At 48.1% G+C, this 19148-nt stretch overlaps 2 protein-coding genes across 3 annotated transcripts in view; both read left to right on the forward strand.

The window, feature by feature from the left end:
• Positions 1-26: 26 nt before the first annotated feature.
• SCPEP1 (serine carboxypeptidase 1) lies at positions 27-8764 on the forward strand. Its single transcript, XM_072351665.1, has 13 exons — positions 27-144; positions 582-706; positions 1430-1519; positions 2329-2484; positions 2965-3039; positions 3252-3324; positions 4093-4130; positions 4315-4443; positions 5521-5605; positions 6389-6502; positions 6931-7068; positions 7340-7503; positions 7616-8764. The coding sequence occupies exons 1-13, from the start codon at positions 90-92 to the stop codon at positions 7679-7681; spliced, it is 1308 nt and encodes a 435-aa protein (XP_072207766.1). The 5' UTR covers positions 27-89; the 3' UTR covers positions 7682-8764.
• A 799-nt stretch (positions 8765-9563) lies between these two features.
• Positions 9564-19148, forward strand: part of RAB11FIP4 (RAB11 family interacting protein 4) — a 71935-nt gene continuing 62350 nt past the window's right edge. The window contains exon 1 of one of the 2 annotated variants that reach the window (XM_072351655.1): positions 9564-9877. In XM_072351655.1, coding sequence (XP_072207756.1) covers positions 9743-9877 — 135 coding nt within the window. In that variant the 5' untranslated portion in view covers positions 9564-9742. The remainder of the gene's footprint in view (positions 9878-19148) is intronic. The other variant, XM_072351656.1, reaches the window with a different exon arrangement.

The following is a 19148-nucleotide window of genomic DNA, read 5'->3' on the forward strand; positions in this document are numbered from 1 at the left end:
AGGGAGGGGCGGGGGGACGGCGCGCAGCGTGGGACAAAAAGGGCGGGAGAGAGAGGCGGACCCGGAGCTGCGGGAGGACTGCGGGCGGGATGGCGGCGCTGCGGGCTGCCGTGGGGCTGGCGCTGTTCGCGGCTCTGGTGGCAGGTTCGGGGCCGCGTCCGGTTCGGGGCCGCGTCCGGGACACCCCCTGGAGTCTGTGGGCGCAGCGCTTCTCGCGGCCCCGCCGGGAGGGCTGTGGCTGAGCGTGTCGATCCTCGCGTGTCGATCCTCGCGTGTCGATCCTCGCGTGTCCCGTAGCCGCGCGGGGCCCTGCGGAGCACGGCGGCCTTACCGCGGCTCTGCGGGGCCGTCCCGCGGCAGAGCGGGGCCGGGCGCTGACGTTCCGCGCTTCGTTACCCGTCGGTCTCGGTTCGTTGGTGGCCGGTCATTCAGCTGTGTGTGTGTGTAACCACGGGCGGGCTAATTGTCATTTCTTAATTGAAGCCCTTCTAATTATCGCATCCGAGGCTGAAACGCGACGTTCCGGTCCGGTCCGGTGGGACTCGTGATGCTTCCCCCGCTGACGGTCTCTCTGCCCGCAGGCGCGGCTCTGGAGCCCCCCCGGGAGCTGTGGGGGTACGTGCAGGTCCGCAGCGAGGCGCACCTCTTCTGGTGGCTGTACTACGGGAAGGGCTACACCGAACTGCCGCTCATCCTCTGGCTGCAGGTGAGCACAGCGGCACTCCCGGCTGTCCCATAACAGCCTTTAGTGAGCGCTCGGTTAGCGTGGAGGAAATGCTGGTGGCTGAAGGCGCGTCGCAGCTCCGAATCACATCTCGCAGTCACAGTGCAGAACAGACGCTGCTGTTAGCTGTGCTGTGCTGCATGGTTCAGTGGCATTGCAGTGCCTTTCACAGCAGGCCTGCAGCCTGTGAGGGTGGGCAAAGCAGTCAGAGATGTACAGTACTGTAAGGGAACAACAGAGAAACTGACTGTCGCCGTGACTGGTCCCATTCAGTCACAACTGATAGCAGTCAGCCCTGTGTGCGCAGCATTCACTTCCAGGACTGCGTTTCAGAAATGAACATTAGATGTGATCGTTTGGTGACTTGGTCCTTTCCCTTCTGTGTTATTAAAGGGTAAAATGTGTGTGCTCTACATGCTGACTGAAAAAAAATAACCCAATGACTCACAGACTTCTGTATTTTGGCTAGTGTTTGTACTTGGGATTAAGGGAATTGGGGTAAAAGTTCTCACACAGCACCCAGCACACAGCTCATAGCGAAAGGCAGTGAGGAACAGAGCCTTCTCCACAAGTTACTGGGGAGTGCAAAGGGCACTTTGGACTTCCTATACGGTATTGTGCTTACTGTGCTGTTTTGTTCTGCTCCTGCCTCCCTCATCTATGGTGTGCTGCCTGCTAACTCAGTTATTTGCTCTTTTCCCTTAGGGAGGTCCGGGATCTTCAGGCTGTGGGTTTGGGAACTTTGAAGAGATTGGTCCGTTGGACAAGGAGCTGAAACCAAGAAATACTACCTGGGTATGGCTGAGAGTTCAGCTTCTAATTAATTATCGACTGCAAAATGTATTGCCTGTGTAAGCAGGTGCTCGCTAGGTGGAAATGGACACAAAACAGTTTTCATTTTGAATTCAACAGAACTATGATCCTTTATCTTAAAACAGTCAGGCTAATAACAATGGCTTATACTAATAACCTTGCTAAGAACTGAAGAGTAGGCCTGTTAATTTGTTCTGATGGAATACGTAGGCCATCATGAATGTGTGAATTGTGTGTGTTACTTCTGATCATGGCTTCATTGCTTGTAGTCTTAAGGGTTTTTCTAGGTGTCTGACAATGTATAAGCAGTGGCTGGTAATTACAAGCCTTGTATGACCTTCAAGGGAAACCAGCTGTAATTACAGCTGCCTGTGGAGGTAGAGGTTTATTCACTGAGCAACCTTAATCAGTTGGGAGGTCCCTGGGTCACATAGGTCAGCTGCCCTTGGATGGCTGGGAGTTCTGGGTGCCTTTCCTGTTGCACATTGGGCAAATGGAAAGACTTTGCACTGTGTCTCTTTTTTTTTTTTTAAATAAGCCTTACTGCTTTGGGCCATCCAACATCTGTGTGTGGATCCCTTGATTTTCTTTGTGCACTTGTAGCTGTACAGCTTAGCACCATCTGAAAGAAAGTCCACCTGTACCATTCGCTGTGTTGGACTTGTACTCAGTTTTTCTGTGCCTTCTTCCAGGGTTGGGGTGCAGCAGCTGTTAGATCTTTGTGCCATCAAAACTGGAGTTTGCACTGTTAGCTGAACTGATGCTTCACAGGAACCTTTCTGCTTGTGCAGTTGCAGGCAGCCAGTATCTTGTTTGTGGACAATCCTGTGGGCACTGGATTCAGCTATGTAGATGACTGCAGCTTGTTTGCCAAAAACCTAACCATGGTGGTCTCTGATATGATGGTTTTCCTTAAAGAATTCTTCACACACAGGACGGAATTTCAGGTAGGTGATTTGAATTACTGGTTAGAGCCCTATTTAGCTTTGCAATTGAACAGGTCTCAGAAGGAACTGGTGAGCAGCCTTCTGGGTGAGAGTAGTTTGCTGCCAGGTAGCGTGCAGGGGAAGCGCTGCAGGTACAGCCACTGTCTCCTATTTTCTGCAGTTCAGAAGTGGTATCATGAATTGCTGGTTTAGGCACCAGTTAGGTAATCAGAAGGGTGTGTTACTGTCTGTTGTGATCTGAGAGGCCTGTATGGTCTTGGCTGTTCCTAGTTCCAGAACACTGATGGGCCCAGTTCAGAACTTGCCTTAGTAATTACACCAGGATGTTATGACAACTTAGAATCAAAAATCCTCAGAGTTTGATAGTGAAAGCTGGAGAGCCTATGAGAGCCTGGCTCCTGTGGGATGTGGGGGATGGCTGGGGGCGTTCTGCCCTCCATCTAACAGGTTCCAGGTTCATTGTGTGGTTTCTCTCACCAGAGCATCCCATTCTACATATTTTCTGAATCTTATGGAGGTAAAATGGCTGCTGGAATTGCTTTAGAGCTGCATAAGGTAAGTAGTTTGAGTATGTAGTTCACTTTAGAAGGTGATATTCAACAAGTGCTTGTGTTTCCTGGAGCATGCCGTCTGTGCTGCCGGAGTCAGACCAATAACTGATTGGTTTTGTGTCATTTGGGTTTTTTCTTCTTAAAGGAAACTGGTTCTAAGGTCCCAACTATCTAACTCAAAGCAGGCTTGTTTTTGTTTTTCCTCTTATCACCAAGGCTGTACAAAAAGGAAGCATAAAGTGCAATTTTGCTGGGGTTGCTCTTGGAGACTCATGGATTTCTCCACTGGGTATGTTTAAAGTTCTCAGACTGTCATTGATTTTACTTTTTAGATTATTTAATGGATACCTACAGTCAAAAATGCCAGCCTTGCCTTAAGCAAATGCCATCTCTAGTGAGTCTGGTATATCAAATAACTGAAAATGCTTCAATATGTCAAGTGGCGATTGAAGTGTCTGCCTTTAGAACGTATCTGATTCTTGAGCAATCTGAGAGCCAAGGTGGTGAGGAGCTGCATTTGAAGTGGAGTGATAGTGAAAAGTCTGCAAATCTTGACAGCCACTCTGGTGACCTGAATTTAAAGTGATGCCACCAAATGGTTCACAAGGTTGTGACTGAAGTTTTCTTGCTGTTTTCACGAGGACCTTGTGCTGGGGTCCTGATGACTTTGCTGACCTGATAAGGACAGGGTGCAGGGTGTGTGTCTGGTGAAGGACAATAAACTAGTCTTGGTTTTTTTTTCCTCTCTTATATTTGCTAATAGATCAGTTCAGGCTGTGCCTGTTCCCTTGTCAGTTCTCTCCCCGTATTGTATCAATGTGTTACAGTGCTGAGGTGAGAACACTTAAACAAGAACATATGATTCTTTAAATAAATTTCAGTGGCTGATGTTTAGGAGGTTGATGGCGTTGAAGTAATTATTGGTTCTCAGGATTCATAAAGAACCTACTCTGTGCTGTGTAAGCTGTTAGCAGAATGAGCTGGCTGTGCCTCTTTACTGAATGATTCTTGTACTTTTGGAATCTATTGTTGGCTTTAATTTTATTATTGTTTTTAGATTCTGTGCTGTCTTGGGGACCCTACCTTTATAGCACTGTGAGTACCTTAAACTCTTGGCCTTCTCCTGGGAACTTTTACTGTTATACAGTATAAGTGGAGGCTGGTTATTTTTTTTTGTACATAAACTCATGGTATGAAGTCTCTAATCAATGAAGCCTATTACCAAGAAATGAAGGTGAAACTATAATTAAAGCTGTCCTCATCTGTGTTTGTCTTCCAGTCTCTCCTTGATGATCATGGTCTAGCAGAGGTGACTGCTGTTGCTAAAGAAATAATGGATGCAATAAATAACAATGAATATGGACTGGCCACTGAGCTCTGGAGTAAGGCTGAAGGTATCATTGAAGAGGTGAGATCTTTGAGCAGCAGTAATAAGTCAGTCAGTGTCTGGGGGAGCACACAGCTTCAGGTTTCTTTTTCAATGAGCCCTGGGCTGGTGTGCATCCTCCAACCTCCTGCCCAGTCATTTTCACCAGTGATTTATGACAGTGCTGCTGTAAGAGAGCTGTTTGCTGTGCACCACTGTGACTGCAGGAGGCAGTGGGAAGGGCAGCCCCTGTGAGCCTTAGTGTGATTTAGCACAAGAAAAATTCTGGCTTTCTCAAATGGAAAGACTCATCTAGAGCTGCTTTTGTTTTCTCTGTGGTAACCTTGCACATGGTTGGTGTCACTTCTTACTCTTTGGCAGGAACTTGTGGTTCCTATTTTGCCTTTCTCTTCAAGCCTGCTTGTTTTTCCATTCCAGCTGAGACATCAGCAGAAGGGCACAGTTACTTCCTGTAACACACTGTAGTGTGAATCTTGTGTGCTGATTCCTGACCAGTGCCTCTCAACTTCTAAGACTTAACAGTTAAATAAAGGACTGCTAGCTCTGCAAATCTCGAGTAACTTCTCTGCTGGCAGCATTAACTGCACTTGTCCTATGGATGCAGTGTGCTGTCTGCATTAGAGCTGCCATTCAGTGGTTCTTGGACTTTTCCAGATGTCCTCAATTCCAGAAGGGGTGTGACAGCTCTCTGTCCCACTGTTTTGAGAGGAGTCATTTTGGGTGTTCAAAGGTTGTAGGCTGGGAGGATGTTGAGCAAGAGGCAGCATTGGATCCAGCAGAACTGCATTTGAAAGCATCACCTGGTGTTGCAGCTGTCTCTGTCATGAGTAATGACAATCTGCAGTCCCACTTGCAGGCTTCCTTCCTGTAGCTTCACACCCTTTTCAGAGAAGGGTGCAAGCCACATGGTCTTGAGAAAGCCCTTCATAAACTGTAGCACCCAAGTTTCTCTATGAATACCTTCCTGATCTGTAGAAAAGTGATAGGTCACAGAGCCCATTTATTTTTAAGGACTTCCTAACCTCTTCTTTTTGGAAGGGAGTCTGTTACAAAATCTTTCAGCTATAAGGAACGGTGCTAAACATCTTGTCTTCTCAGAACACAGACAACGTGAACTTTTATAACATCATGACTAAGGAAGTTCCAGAAATGAAAGCAAATGAACAAGAAAACTTTCATCTTGGTAAGTCATTTTTAAGTAGTTGAACTTCTGAGTCTCTGTGTTTGCATTCACATACGATAAGCTCTGATCACAGCAACAGCCTTGGTTCAGCACATCCTTGAAATGGCTTTTTGGATCCAAAGGATATTGATATTCTCTTGAGAAGAACTTGATTGCGCTTGCGTAAGTAGGGATAAATAGGAATGTGGAGCAACCCCTCTGTAGATTACACCTCCACCTCTACATCCTGCACAATTACTCCGAGGAAGTAGTTAGTGTCATTGTGATGCAGTTTTATGACCTCTAAGTTACTTCCTCTTAGTTTCTTTTGCTTGTCTTCTAGCTAGGATGCAAAAATGTCCCATCTATATAAATAGTCTGAGTCTAGTTCCATGGTGCTTACACATCTGAACAAATGCTTGGTTTCTTTCAGGCATTTTATCTCTTTATTGCCTTCAGTGAGGGAAGGAAAGGCACAATTGACTCATAGAAGTAAAACATTACAGCTCACAAACAGTTGTTTTGAGATGCATCTGTGCCAAGTGGATAAAGCAGAAGCTTTTCTGGACAAGGTGCTGTGAGAGCCAGGAGTGAAAATGGATGGTTGGGCTCTTCCCATATTACCCCTTAACTTAAATGAAGGTTGACATCAGGGATTTATAGTAAAAGTCTACCAAGTGTTTGCTGTGGTGGTGCATTTCCACTGGAAGAGAGCTTAGCTGTGACTGTAGCACTGAAAATTGTTATTTATACAGGACGGCTGTCTTAAATGTGCAACTAATCCAAGTGTTTTGTCTCTTTCAGTTAGGCTTTACCAACGTCATGTGAAAATTATGCATAAGAACAGCCTAAATGAATTGATGAATGGACCCATCAGAAAGAAACTAAAAGTTATTCCCGACTGTGTAAAATGGGGAGGTACTTTACTGTCTGCTAGTGTTGATTTAATGAGTGTATTATGCCTTCCACTGTATTGCAGTCTGAAGGGAGATATTTAATTGTAATAAGCGGTCACATTAGAGTCTTTCTCTACTAGAGTGCTGGTGTCATGCAGCAGTGTGAAGGGGAGGGTATGAAATGGATGGGAAGACTTAAAAGGACTGATGCCAGCATTCTATGTGTGTAATAGAAACCAGAAGCAACAGTGCTGTGTGAGCTCTGGTGTGAGTGTGGCTGCTTCCCAGTTCTCATAGTTCCTCTTAACTGGCCGGCTGACATTTTGTGTTAAGCCTTGCTCTTATACAGCCATGGATTGTATTTTGAGACCCCTGTACAGTTGCTTCTGTCTCAGCCTGGGGGTGACGTCTTTCATCTGTTAAAATCTGTCTCCTTTCTGGTTCCATCAGGTCAGTCCACAAAAGTCTTTGAGAACATGGCTGAGGACTTCATGAGACCTGTCATTGACATTGTTGATCAGCTCTTAGCAGCCAATGTCAACGTCACAGTCTACAATGGGCAGCTGGATCTCATTGTTGACACCATGGGTAAGAGGCTTTTTGACTGGGGCTGGGAGCAGAGCAGGTAATGAGTAGAATATGCAGTCACAGATAACACTGGTAGATCTCTGCACATCTCCTTTGTAACTGGCAATGTAGTGTACGTGAGCAGCTCTTAATGTTTTGAGTACACCCCTGTGAGAGAGGCAGTTCTACCTCCATTGTAGCGCTGGCAAATGGCTATGCAATATTCATATGTTCTTGTTTGGATGATGCCCATCTGAGCACGTAGAAATATAACTTCTTTTCTTTCTAACAGGCCAGGAGGCATGGATCCGAAAACTGAAATGGCCTGGCTTGAAGGAGTTCAGCCAGCAGAGGTGGAAAGCACTTTATGTGTCTCCAGAATCCACTGATACAGCAGCTTTCCACAAGGCCTATGAGAACTTTGCTTTCTTCTGGATTCTTAAGGCTGGGCACATGGTAAATAATAAACCTGCTGGTGTAGGGTACATCCAACAAGGAAACTGAGCCTGCATATGTTGCTGTCTTCTCTACGGCAGCTGCTTACTGTGTGCTCTCATCTTCATGCTAGGTACCATCTGATCAAGGAGAGATGGCCCTGAAAATGGTGAGGATGGTGACCCAACAGAAGCAGTAGGGAAGGGGGAGGCCAGCTGGTATGGCCTGCTGCTGAGTGCCGGTGTTCTTGTGGAATGGGAGTTCGAGAACAAAGGAGGAACAACTGGTATTTGGACACAGCCCCTCTGAGCTTCCTGATGATGTGTGAAAGCATTTATGAAAAGCCATATTTCTCCTTGAATAAGCTCTTGCTTTTGAATTTCTAAGATGTGATTTGCTGCCTTAATACTTTTCAGAATGACTCTTCCAACAGCTGTAAGCTCTGCCTTTTGTCTTGGAAGGGTCCTCTCCATTTTGTTTTCTTGTTTCTTTGAACATCAAGACTGAAACTGACGCCTGTTCTGCTGGATGAGCTGCTTGTTCCTAAGAGCAAACCTGCTTTGTGAAGTTTTGGAATATTTCCCTTCCTTGTCCTTGAGTTACCTGGCTGGATTAGAGCTGCAATCTAACGATGCCAGGATCAAAGACCTACACAAGAGGGTCTGCAGTCCATCTCGGTGAGATGAGATGCCTGAATGAGGATCCGCAGTTCCTCAGGCTTTCTGCACAGCCTCCCTCCAGGGGAGGATTGAATCTCCTTCATCTGCCAGTTTCTTCATTTTCATTCACTTCTTAACGGCCCAGATTTTGTCTTTAGCTTTAACACCTGAAGTGCATCCAGCAGCAAGTCCTGCTTTCTGCTGTGAAGGAGGAGCCCTGCTAATAAATACCCTCTTCTTGTGCAGAAGAGAATCCCAATGGACTGAAGCCTCCTACAAGCTTCTGAGCCTGGGTTGGAGAGTGGAAAGCAGAACATTATTAAAACAATAGTAGCATAATTCTGGAAGTGAATAGCAATACCTAAAAGAAGGGTTTACAAAGAGCCAATACTTTCACTACTTTTTCTACATCTCTTAAGTCTTGTAGAGGCTTCCTGTTTTCGGAAGCAACACTTTTCATACAGAATACTGTCAAAAGGAGAGTTGATCAGACATCATTTGACTTCTGCATTGGAGCATGAGGTGACTGTTCTGTATCAGTGTCTGGTAGGAAGCATAACAGCTGGCTCCAGCTGTCAGAATACCAAATAAACAGAAGCACGTTTGTGTTGGTCTGTAATCCCGAATGCTGCAGTACGAAGGCAGCGTGTTGGTTCTGTTCTGGATACGGTCCGGTTTTTCTTACCAACCGCAGTTAAAACCGGCCGGCAGCGGCCAAAGCTGCAGCGCAGGGTCTGACCGCTGGGGGGCGCGAGCGGACCTGCGGCTGGGAGCTCATAGCGGGGCGATGCGCTGCCGGGATGGAGCAAAACCGCCACCTGATAGGGACAGCTAACGAGGGAGGAAAGTTCCTTAGCTAAGCATTCAGGCAGCACAAGAGTAGAAATCAGCTAGTTTATGCTGTTACTTATGGCGCTTAAATAGAGGATGTCACCGAGTGCATTAGCACCTTGCTCATCAGAGCTACAGCTGGCGGTGGAAGCTGGGTTTGGTTCATGGTACGGGGCGATGCGAGACGTGCTGCGGGGAGCTCCGGGCTCGAGCTGTCACCGCTCCGGCACACAGCAGCGACCGCAGGCCGTGTCACCAGCCGTGGGGAACGCAACCCTTGAACGCTCATTCTGACGCTGCTTTACTCAATAAGTGGAAGCGATACTGATGGACGGGCGGCCGGTTGTACCACCCTGCTGCCCTCGCTGGAGGTTCCCCTGCAGCCCCCAGTTCCTGCTCCGCTCGCTCACCCCGCTCCGTTTCCGCCCCGCTCCCTCAGGCGCGCGCTCCCGCAGCCCCCGCTCGCTCCCGGCGCGCACCTGCCGCCCCGCCGCTCGTCCCTCAGCGCCCCCTGGCGGCCGCCCGCCCGTCGGCGCCCCTCCCTCTCCATCCCCGGGCTCTGCCCTATTGTTCTCCCTTCCCTCGCTCCCTCCCTCCGCCCGGAGCTCTCGTTCCTGCCCGGCTCTCCTCCTTCCTTCCCTCCCTTCTCTTCTCCCGCTCTCTCCGTCCCCTCCCGCCCCGCTCCTCGGAGCTGATGTCACGCGCCGGCTGAAGGCGCGGGCAGTGATGGCTGCTGCGGCCGCGCCGCCGGCCTCCAGCTAACGGCCGCGATGGAGCCGGCCGGCCTGCTGCGGTTCCTGCGGAAGCTCAAGGAGGTTTTCGACGTGTGCGACGAGGACGCGGACGGCTTCATCCGGGTGGAGCACTTCGTGGCCCTGGGGCTGCAGTTCGGCCAAGGAGATGAGGTGAGCGGGGCCACCTGCGCTGCGAACCGTTCCCTGCCGCCCCTCGGTGCGGCCCGGGGCGGCTCGGCCCTCCCCGACCCCCTGCGAGTCCCAGCCCGCTGCTCGGGGCCGCCCGGAGCCGCTCCGCCCCTCAGCGGGTCCCGGAGCCGCCTCCTCGCGGGGCAGGGCCGGGCAGGGCCCCCTCCCAGGGGTGCCGGAGCCCCCCGGTCCCTCCGAGCCCCACAGCCCCCGTCCGGAGCCGCCGCATCCCGGGCGCAGCTCTGCATTTCCCGCCCGGGCTCGGCAGGTTTGATAAAGCCGCCCCGTGGAGCCGACACGCCTCGGGTTCGGTTCCCAGTCTGCAATGAGGGGCTGTAGCCGCTTTCCCTAAGAGACCCCTCGGGACGCCGCGCTGAGCGGCCGCTGCTTCCCCGCTCGGGTTGGGCGCTCGGCTGGTGGCGGAACGCGGGGCAGGAGAGCAGCGGTTTATTGCTTAACAGCCACCGTTCAACGGCTGCTGAATGCAAAGCCGTAGTTTCTTGTTTTATCCACCGAAAGAATAGGGGGTGGGGAGAGTAACAGCAGAGAGCCGTGATCGCTGGGTTTATATGTAAGTTGTGCGCTTTGACATAAACTAGAACCGTCTCTAAGCCCTTGTTGCCGGGTGTGTTGCGTTAGAATTGCCCCTTCTGCTGCTGTGTTAATTTGGAGGCGGTTCGCTGGCTCTCACAACACGGGGAAGGTCGGTCACCGAACAGCTTGGATTGTAACAAGCCGTTTTGGTCTTGGAAGTAGATGTGTGAGGTTGTGAGAGGCAAGCAGGTTTGGCATGACGTGAAGGAGGACTCAGGCGGTGGTCCTGGGGTGAACTGGAGCGTATTGGGTGGGGAATGTTTAAATGAAACAAAGAGTGAAACTGGTAATCTCAACAGAGATGGCAGTAGAAAAGCATCAGTTGTCAGTGATGGCATCTCGCAGGGGAGGCTGCGTAGCCTAAAGGGACACAGCTGGAGCGCGCCTTGCTTTAGCACACAGGATGTATGTACTGCCCCTGAAAGTCAGCTGTGCGTTTGAAGATGCTGCACTTCTGGGCACAGCCCACCTTGGTTCCTTTCATGTTCAAAAAGAAATCTTTCCATTTCTGTATCTCTAACTTCCCAAACCCTCCAAAGTCTGCAGCCCATACATCTCAATGCCTGCTTCACTGCAGCTCGTGGCGTTTAACCTGTTCTGTCTTTTCTTCTTTCCACGCTCTTTTTACTTCTTATCCTGGATGTGTGTGCAGTCTACATGCTGAAACTTATTATTCCTGAAAGTTCTACAGCTCTCTGAAAGCTGCCCTAAGGCAAAACGTTACAGCAAGGCGGTGACTTTCTGTTCAAGCAAAGCGACTCATACCTGCTCAGTCAAAAGAATGCATCCTTGTGCTGCCTGCAGTCACTGAGTCCATCCCAGCAGAGTCCATCCCAGCACAGCAGTGTTTGCACCCGAGCAGCTGTTCAGGCAAAGTGCTTCAGCTACAGAAGCACTCCTAGCAAGTTTGCTTTCATGCTGCAGCATTTTGTTGCTGTTACTGCTTTTTAGCACTAAGGGGTTCTGCCTGTTTTCCTGCTCTTGCTGTGGGGTGCAGAGCTGTGGCCATCCCACATGTCCAGGACTCAGTCCTGGTGTCTGCAGGCACAGCACTGGCCTTCAGCTGATCCCATACGAGCATGGAATAGAAGTAAATCCATGACCTACACAGCATGTGTTTCAATTGGATCAAGAAATGACTAAGGCCATGTTAATCTGGCCACGAGCAAAATCATCTCTGTGGTGCCTGTGCTATCAGCACGTTACCAGCACAGCTGTTCAGCCCTGCTTGCTTATACAGACAGCTGTGAAACCTCTCACTCTTGTCAGCAGTTCAGTTAACTGTTCTGGTCTCTGTTCTTCTCATCTGACTGTAGGGACCCAACTCCTCTGTGGTCATTAATGAGCGGTTGGACACCGAGGTCCCAAGGATGAAATTCATCCCTCAGAGGTGTTTCTTTCTCTCTCCTGACAACAGAAACTCGGAGTGTGAGACATTTTGGTTCAGGGCTTAAAAATACCAGGCTCGGGCCTTGCTTTCCTGATGAACGGTCTGTTTGTGGAAGGATCTGCAGAAAGAAGTGCGGGGCTGTTTGCAAAGCGGTGTGGCTGGGTGGCGTGTGCGCAAGTTGAAGAAACACTTCACATAACATTGGAAAATGCCAGGAGTCTCTTGCCATCTGCTTCCCTTTCCCTGGGCAGACAGTGGCACTCACAGCTGAGTGTCTGGGCGCGCTGTGGGTGATGCGTTCAGCCAGCCCCGGTTCTGGCAGTGGGTTTGTGTGAATGTGTATTTCAGGGTAGTGCCAGCTGAGGTTTCGTTACGCCAGACTCTATTTAAGCTCTACATTCAGTTTTCTGCAACAAGTGAAACATGCTGGAACTGTGGAGTATTTCTATTTGAGGGTTGGAGTCGTCTTTGGAGGTGTGCAAACTGTACGGATGCTGAGACGTGGTGAGATCAGCAAATGCTTATTGACTTGAGAGGGGAGCTGAGCAGCTCGTAAAGTCTGTTAGCCAAAATCAATTATTCTGGTGACTGGACAGTAATTGACTTGAAGTCAGTGGTTCTCTAGGAGTGTAGAAGAGAAGCAGCTGAAAACAAGTTGATATTTTGTGTGGACAGATGAAACTTGTTGGTCAGAAGAAGCTATTGAAATAAGGAGAGCTCAGCTGCCATGTTTAGTTGCTTCCATTTGATGAGTATCACTGTCCTGGGCTGACAGTGGAGCAATCAGCCTTGCGTGGTGCCCAGGTAGCAGGCAGTGGCTGCTGGCTGAGTTTGCACTGACAGTCCTTACAGATGTGCTCCATTCTGACTTGCCCAGGGACACTTGGCAGAGCCCTTCCCTGAGCACAGCCCACATCCATGAGAAAAAAGGCTTTGGCACCGAGACATTAAAATGGAAGCGTTACAGAGCGGTACTGCCCTTCTCTGAGCGAAGGCACAACAGAGTTATGACTTTTCTTCTCTGCTATTCCTGGAAGTAATTATTGCCTAGATGTCCCAGGATGCAGCGAGCTCTCCTGTGTGGCAGCGTTCTCTGAATAACAGCAAAGCTGCCATATACAGACTCCTTAAAAATCTGTTTTCTAATGACCCAGATACTTCATATCGTTTTGAATTACTTGGAAAACGTGTAGCTATGGAACAGAGCAGTAGGGTATTTGGCTTATGGATTGCTGTAGCTTTGTTAACGCAAACTCTCGGAGCAATGTGTTTAAAGCAGCCTTTTGGTGTGCACTGAGCATGGATTTGCAAGCAGCTGACCCAGGGCTTGCTTAGCACTTGCTGTTAATCGAACGTCTTCATAAGCGCTGTTATGAAGAGGAAGATGTAGGTTTGCTGTGCACTCAGGAGTTTAATTTGTTATGTAATAGGTTTGCATTTCAAAGGTATTTGCTTCCTCCATCCTCCTCCCCGCACCTCATTCACTGCACGCTGCTGAGCTGTAAAATTGCTATGCTTTGTCTGCAACACGTCTGCCAGTTCTCTAGAAATTTACTCCTGCACATCCAAGGGATGTTTGGGGTTTCTAACACACACTGATTTTCTTCCTGTAACACAATTAAGCTTTGGAGTTATATGCAATTGCTGTAAGGAGGGGTAACATGCAGTGCCATACAGCCCTGGGGGTGATCCCCAACACGGGATGGTGTTTGGTGCTCCCTGAACTGTTACCTGCAATTCTGCACAATTTACTCGTGCATAGCAGCAATGCTTTTATAGCAACATAGCAGGGAAGAAATCGTTTGCCTTATCATGTTTGGATACATAAATGTGATTTGTTTTATTTTTTATTGTGTAGTTTACAATATCATTTCCTGTTCATTTTATCTACAAACGTTTTGCAGTCCCAGAGTGTGGCTTTGTAATACAGCTGAACTGAGACGGGCTGCCTGCTCAGGAGCTGGGAATGGAGTTCTGACAGTAATCCAGGTCTGCAGTGCTGTGTCTCAGGCTGAGGCAGCTGTATGGCAGCTGGCTGCACACGGGGCTCCTCGTGGGGCTGCCGTAAGGAGCTGAATGGTCAAGGAAGCATCAGGCTCATCTCTGGTAATGAGACACGTGGTTTTACAGCAGCACTGCCAGTGTAAACAAAGCAATCTGTAGTACATCTCAACTAGAGGGCCTCCCTTTGAGAGAAGGAGAATGGTTCCTTATGACCACGAGTGTTGCCTTCACATTCTGTGCACAGCTGAAACCAAAGCCAGAAGGGCTCTTTCCTAAGCCCTGCATTCTGTGCAGCATCGTGGTGTGTTGTGCTCCAGAGGGAGTGACCAGAATGACCTGTGGGGCAAAACAGGCTGTAGGAGGGACAGTGGCTGCACAACACATGGGCTTGTAAGAAGTACGCTGTGCTGTTTGCAGTGCAGAGCTGCTGTGGTGTTCACTCTGGGGTTAGCATTGCAGTTTTGGATTGTTTCTTCATTCAGTGGAAAGCTTAGAAACAGTCGAGTCCATTAGGTTGCCTGAAATCAGAGGTGTAGGTGGTGGGACTGCTCTGCAGCCGATGTACTGTTGGCTTGGAGGAACAAGAGGTATCAACCAACTCAGTTTCTTTCTTCAGAATGGTCCCTGCTTTTAAAGTATCTGCATTGGGATGCTCAAATCTTCTCAAGTGTTACACCTGCATTACCACACTTCTCCTTTTGCCCTCGGCTCAGGGCTGCCCTTGGGGCTGATCCACCCCTTCCCAGCCCTCATTTAAGACATTCTGATGTGGTCCTGATGAACCAGTCCTCCCCCATGGGGTCCAGATGGCTTCTGGAATATGGGGATATTCTTTTCCAGTGACATTCTGTTGTTATGGTTAAAAAAACCCAAACAAACGAGCAGATACAAACAGCTTTATCCATATGTTTGGGTGGTATTAATAGATTTGAGAAACCGTTCCCAAATATTGGTGATTTCACTGTCTTTGTAGTAAGTGATTATAGGATCAGCTGAACATATTTGACCTAATTAAACCATATGATGTGTGTGTTAAGATGAGTAGCTAATAGCAGTTCAGAAAGTGAAATGTAACAGCGTATTCTGTAGTGCAGAATCCTCCAGTTGAGGCACGAGGGCTGCATTTCTCAGTGCTGTTAGCTACTGCGAAAAGTAGGGCTGTCATTAGGAGGCTCTTGCATGTGTGGTATTGTGTCAAAATACAATAGAGTCTGCTTCGGAAGAGAGATAAAGGCAGCAGCATGCTCCTAAGGGAGGTGGGCTGCTAATGAGTGGAAAAGGGATGTAGGAAGAGACATGCTACTGTCATTAAGGGACAGCAAGCAGCGTCGGTGGGAGTTGGGCATTTTGACCCAAGGAATCAAATGTATTTTATGGGAGCGTAGTTTTTGTAGGTCAGGATTCCAGGCTCTGTGCAGACTCTGTACCAATTGCTGTATAACCTTGTGCCTTCCACTGCTCCGTGAGGAGTGGGGGAGTGCTTGTCCCCTCTAGCTGATGTTTCCACGGTGTCTGCTGCTTGTAACTGCACAGACCCTTGTTAAGGAGAAGATAGGATTCCTGTAAAGATCTCCTCCAAGTGGGTCACTACATAGCAGATAAGGTGAGCGTGGATCAGAGGCTGTACGTGAGCGCGATGGCTGTGTGACTAAATCAGTTTGCTTGCTTGTGTGATGCTTTTACACTTCCAAAGCGTTTAATAGGTCATGAATATTCAGGATCTGCCGCTGCAGGAGACCTAAAATGGAGGCTTGGATTCCTGCAGCCTGCCACTTGCTCAGCAGTGTGGTTAGGAAGGAGAATGTCTTGGAGCGGCAGGCAGCAGTACTGCTTGATCCCTCCTTTTTCTCTTTGGTGCTGCTAGTAGCAATGCAGTGGTGCCATACACTTGCTAACTACTGGCCTAGGAGCCAAGTTAAGAACATAGCAGCTGCAAAGTGTTTAATGTTTGTTAGCTTATTTTTGCTTGCGGTAGGGATTTCTTGCCAAAATTTTCTGTGGAATTAATTTGAAAATTTAAGTTCAAGGTAGCTGGATAAGGGAAAAGGATTTGGCAGCACTGTGCAAGCCTTTAATCAAATAGGGTCTGTACAGCACCCTGGCAGAGTTCTTGACAGCAAGCAGAGAGCCAGAAACTTGGGATGACAGAGGATTTGAATCTGCAAGCTTCTGATCTGGCATTTAAGTGCATGCTTGGCTTTGAGCATCAGTGCCCTGACTTCAGCAGGGCTGTCTGTGGCCTGCTTCAGAAAATTGTCCTACTGGGCAACTGGGAGCAGAAAGCAGCACATACCCTGCAGCTGTGCTGAGCTGGGATTGGACTGCTTGGCTGTCCTGCAAGGTGTGCTTCAGAATAGCACAGCAGGCCAGGGAGGGAAGTTAACTTGCGAGTCAAGGTGTGACACAGTGTGTCTTCAAGGCAGGTCTGAGTCAGGGTTTTGAGATAATGCTGCCAGGCTAAATGATAATGCAGCATAATGATAATGCAGCATACTCTAACAAGCTGCTTGGTCTGGAGGTGAACACTATCTGCTTGTTGGCAGTGATAAACTGGGAGCTCCAGCTGCCAATAGCCCAGTGGTAGCCACAAGCCATTGACTACTTATTTGGCACAGAACGTGGAAATATGTAAATCAGATAAATTCAAGTGAAAGGTGGGAATAACTGTGGTGTGTTTTCATTGGGGAGGGGGGAAGGAAAAATACATCACTCTTCCACTTTAGTACGTATCTCTGAGATTTGCCTTAGTTGCAGGCAGCAGTGAGAAATCCTGCACGCACATACCACAAAATAATATACTAGAGAAGATCTCTGATATCAGTCTGCTTCATTTACAGCTCACAATTATATCTGACCTTTCAAAATAACCCAGGTGCAGAAAAGGTGCTTGAATACATCACACCCAAGATGAACTTTGCATATGCTTCCCAGTTCCCTGAGAGCTGTGCTCTTCACAGCCAGGAGCAATCATTTTAATCAAAATAACCAAGAAAAAGGAAAACACATGCAGGGAATCTTTGCTGTCTCATCCAAGCATATACACTGTCTGAACCACTGCCATAGTGAAACCTTGCAGACTTAAAGGGCAGAGACCTAAGACACCGAGCAATCTTACTTATGTCTGTGCTGCTGTTACGCATGCTAATGTGTAATGAAAGCTGCTAATTAGCATTATACATGCTCATGCATAATGAAAAACATATTCTAACCATTTTGCTTATCTTTTTCTTCATGTTTTGTTTTCTCTCGGGTCTATTTTCCATTCTACTGTCAGCCTCTCTTTCTTTTGCTGCCTACAGCACCATTTTGAGGCCCTGGGCAGGGCTGATTCAGGGACAGCAGTCTTTCCAGTTGTCATATTCCTTTCTGCTGTTAAATCTTTCATATCCAGTGTCCTAAAAATACGTCCTATTCCCTCTCTGTGCTAAAGACAAGCTGCAAGAATCTAAGTAAGAAAAGGAACATGATGGTGGTATCACAGCTGTATTTTATATCCCAGCATTTTAGGCAGGAGAAGGATGCTCTTCCTATTAGCACAGGTTTTATTAAAAAAAGAAAGACCAAAAAAACCCCAAAACTAGTGTCTATCAAAATGCTGCAGTGATGGGGGTGATTCAGGTTAGGTAGGTTTAATCTGAGAGAAAAATGCCCCCCAAGAACTGTAATGCAGTAATTTGTCCACTGCCCACTAATGGCAGGATGTCAGAAATAAAATTGATCTCTTGACCAAAGAAAAGCTTCGCCCATGTCAGATGATGAGTCTGTTGGACTGCAGGCAAAGGGAGCAGCTCTGTGATTGTCAGCAAAACCAGTGGAGCTCCAGTGTAAGCAGTGTGATGTCTTCTCCCATCTGCCTGCTCTTGTTCCCGGAGCCCCTTTAAACAGCACAGTTGTTCCTGGTCTGAAAGCCAGAGCTCCTCGGAGTACCTTCAGCTAGAGAACCAACAGGATTCATCCATGCGATTCTATCAGAGCTCTGCACTCCTGGGGATCTGCTTTGCATGAGTGTGATTTCAAAGGGTGCTCAGACCCCGCAATTCTAAAGTATCAACAGCATTGTTTACCAAGACCTAAATAAATGTTTAGCCATCTACACAGTATCCTTATCTGCACACTGGATAATCTGTATATCGGGAGCAAAAGGACAAATGCAATTCCATTGGTGGGATTACAGTCAGAGGATTAGCAATAAAATAGGTTCCTATCACTACTTGAAGGTCTGTCAACATATTTTGACAGTGTGTTGCAGCGATGCGTTAGTCAGCATGAGGGTGCACGATGTGAAGGAGCTGTGTCTGTATCTGGCAGCGGTCTGGCTGAGCTCCCTATATCTCTCAGGATTCTGGCCGTGTCTTTTCCTGAGGCCGGCCACCTTTTGTCTTCACTGCTGAAAATCCCAAAGGCTTCATGTTCTTTTTTTATTGGCATAAGGGGTAACAACAGAGTGAATGTCTGTTCTCTGATACTCTTGGGAATGCTGGAAGTACAAATAAAGGAAAACAGGCTTCAGCGGCCCAATGGGAAACCACACAGGGAAAAAAAAATCAGGGTTTCTCTGTTCGTGTTATTGGATGAACAAATTCTGTTGAGCATTTTAGCACTTAGCTTTGTCCTTCAAGGTGTAACTGTTCTCCATTACTCTAGCATTGGTGTAACTGTCTGAGCTGTAATGAAATTCTGATTGATGTCACTCTGAGATTGGAACAGGGCCTATAGTGTTTCTATTAGAGTAAAAGGAGCTGCACCGGTTTATGCTAAAAACTGGGGAGCTCTGTTCCCAAAGCAGTTATGTAACACGCTGAAGAAACAAGAGTTGATTAATAGGCACCATTTAAAATAATAGCAGGTCTCTGGCTTGCTCCAGTGATTCAGGTACGGAGAGTTGTGTGCAAGCTGTGCCCAAGCTCCCTGCCCAGCTGCTGTGGGCTGTAAGGAGCTGGGCTGAAGGAGAGGGCAGTGAGTGCTGGTTGTTTGTGCTCGGCTTCACCGTGACCCATGCTGAAAGTCTTTTTCCTCATTTCAGATCTGTACTGGTGAGTTATTTGCACAGGATTTGCTGGTGCTGCTGTCAGAGCTCAAAGGCGCAGGCTGCATGCTATGTGCTGACTCCCAGGACATGTTTCCTGTCTTCTTTTGGCACGTCTCAAGTTCAGTTCATTCTGCTTATGGAATGAAGTAAAAAAACAACAACACAAAACAAAGCTAAGCAGAATTTGCTTCCTCTTATTTAATCAGTGCTTTATCTCAACATTGTTTAGTGCGTAC

The sequence above is a fragment of the Excalfactoria chinensis genome, chromosome 17 (assembly GCF_039878825.1).
Source record: "Excalfactoria chinensis isolate bCotChi1 chromosome 17, bCotChi1.hap2, whole genome shotgun sequence".
NCBI classification, from domain to species: domain Eukaryota; kingdom Metazoa; phylum Chordata; class Aves; order Galliformes; family Phasianidae; genus Excalfactoria; species Excalfactoria chinensis.

Bases quoted from the DNA above. Each gene is read 5' to 3' on its own strand.
- SCPEP1 (XM_072351665.1), top strand. From the start codon at position 90: ATGGCGGCGCTGCGGGCTGCCGTGGGGCTGGCGCTGTTCGCGGCTCTG. The intron at 3,325-4,092 runs GTATGTTTAAAG...TATTGTTTTTAG, and splicing joins CTCATGGATTTCTCCACTGG to ATTCTGTGCTGTCTTGGGGA. The intron at 5,606-6,388 runs GTAAGTCATTTT...TGTCTCTTTCAG, and splicing joins ACAAGAAAACTTTCATCTTG to TTAGGCTTTACCAACGTCAT.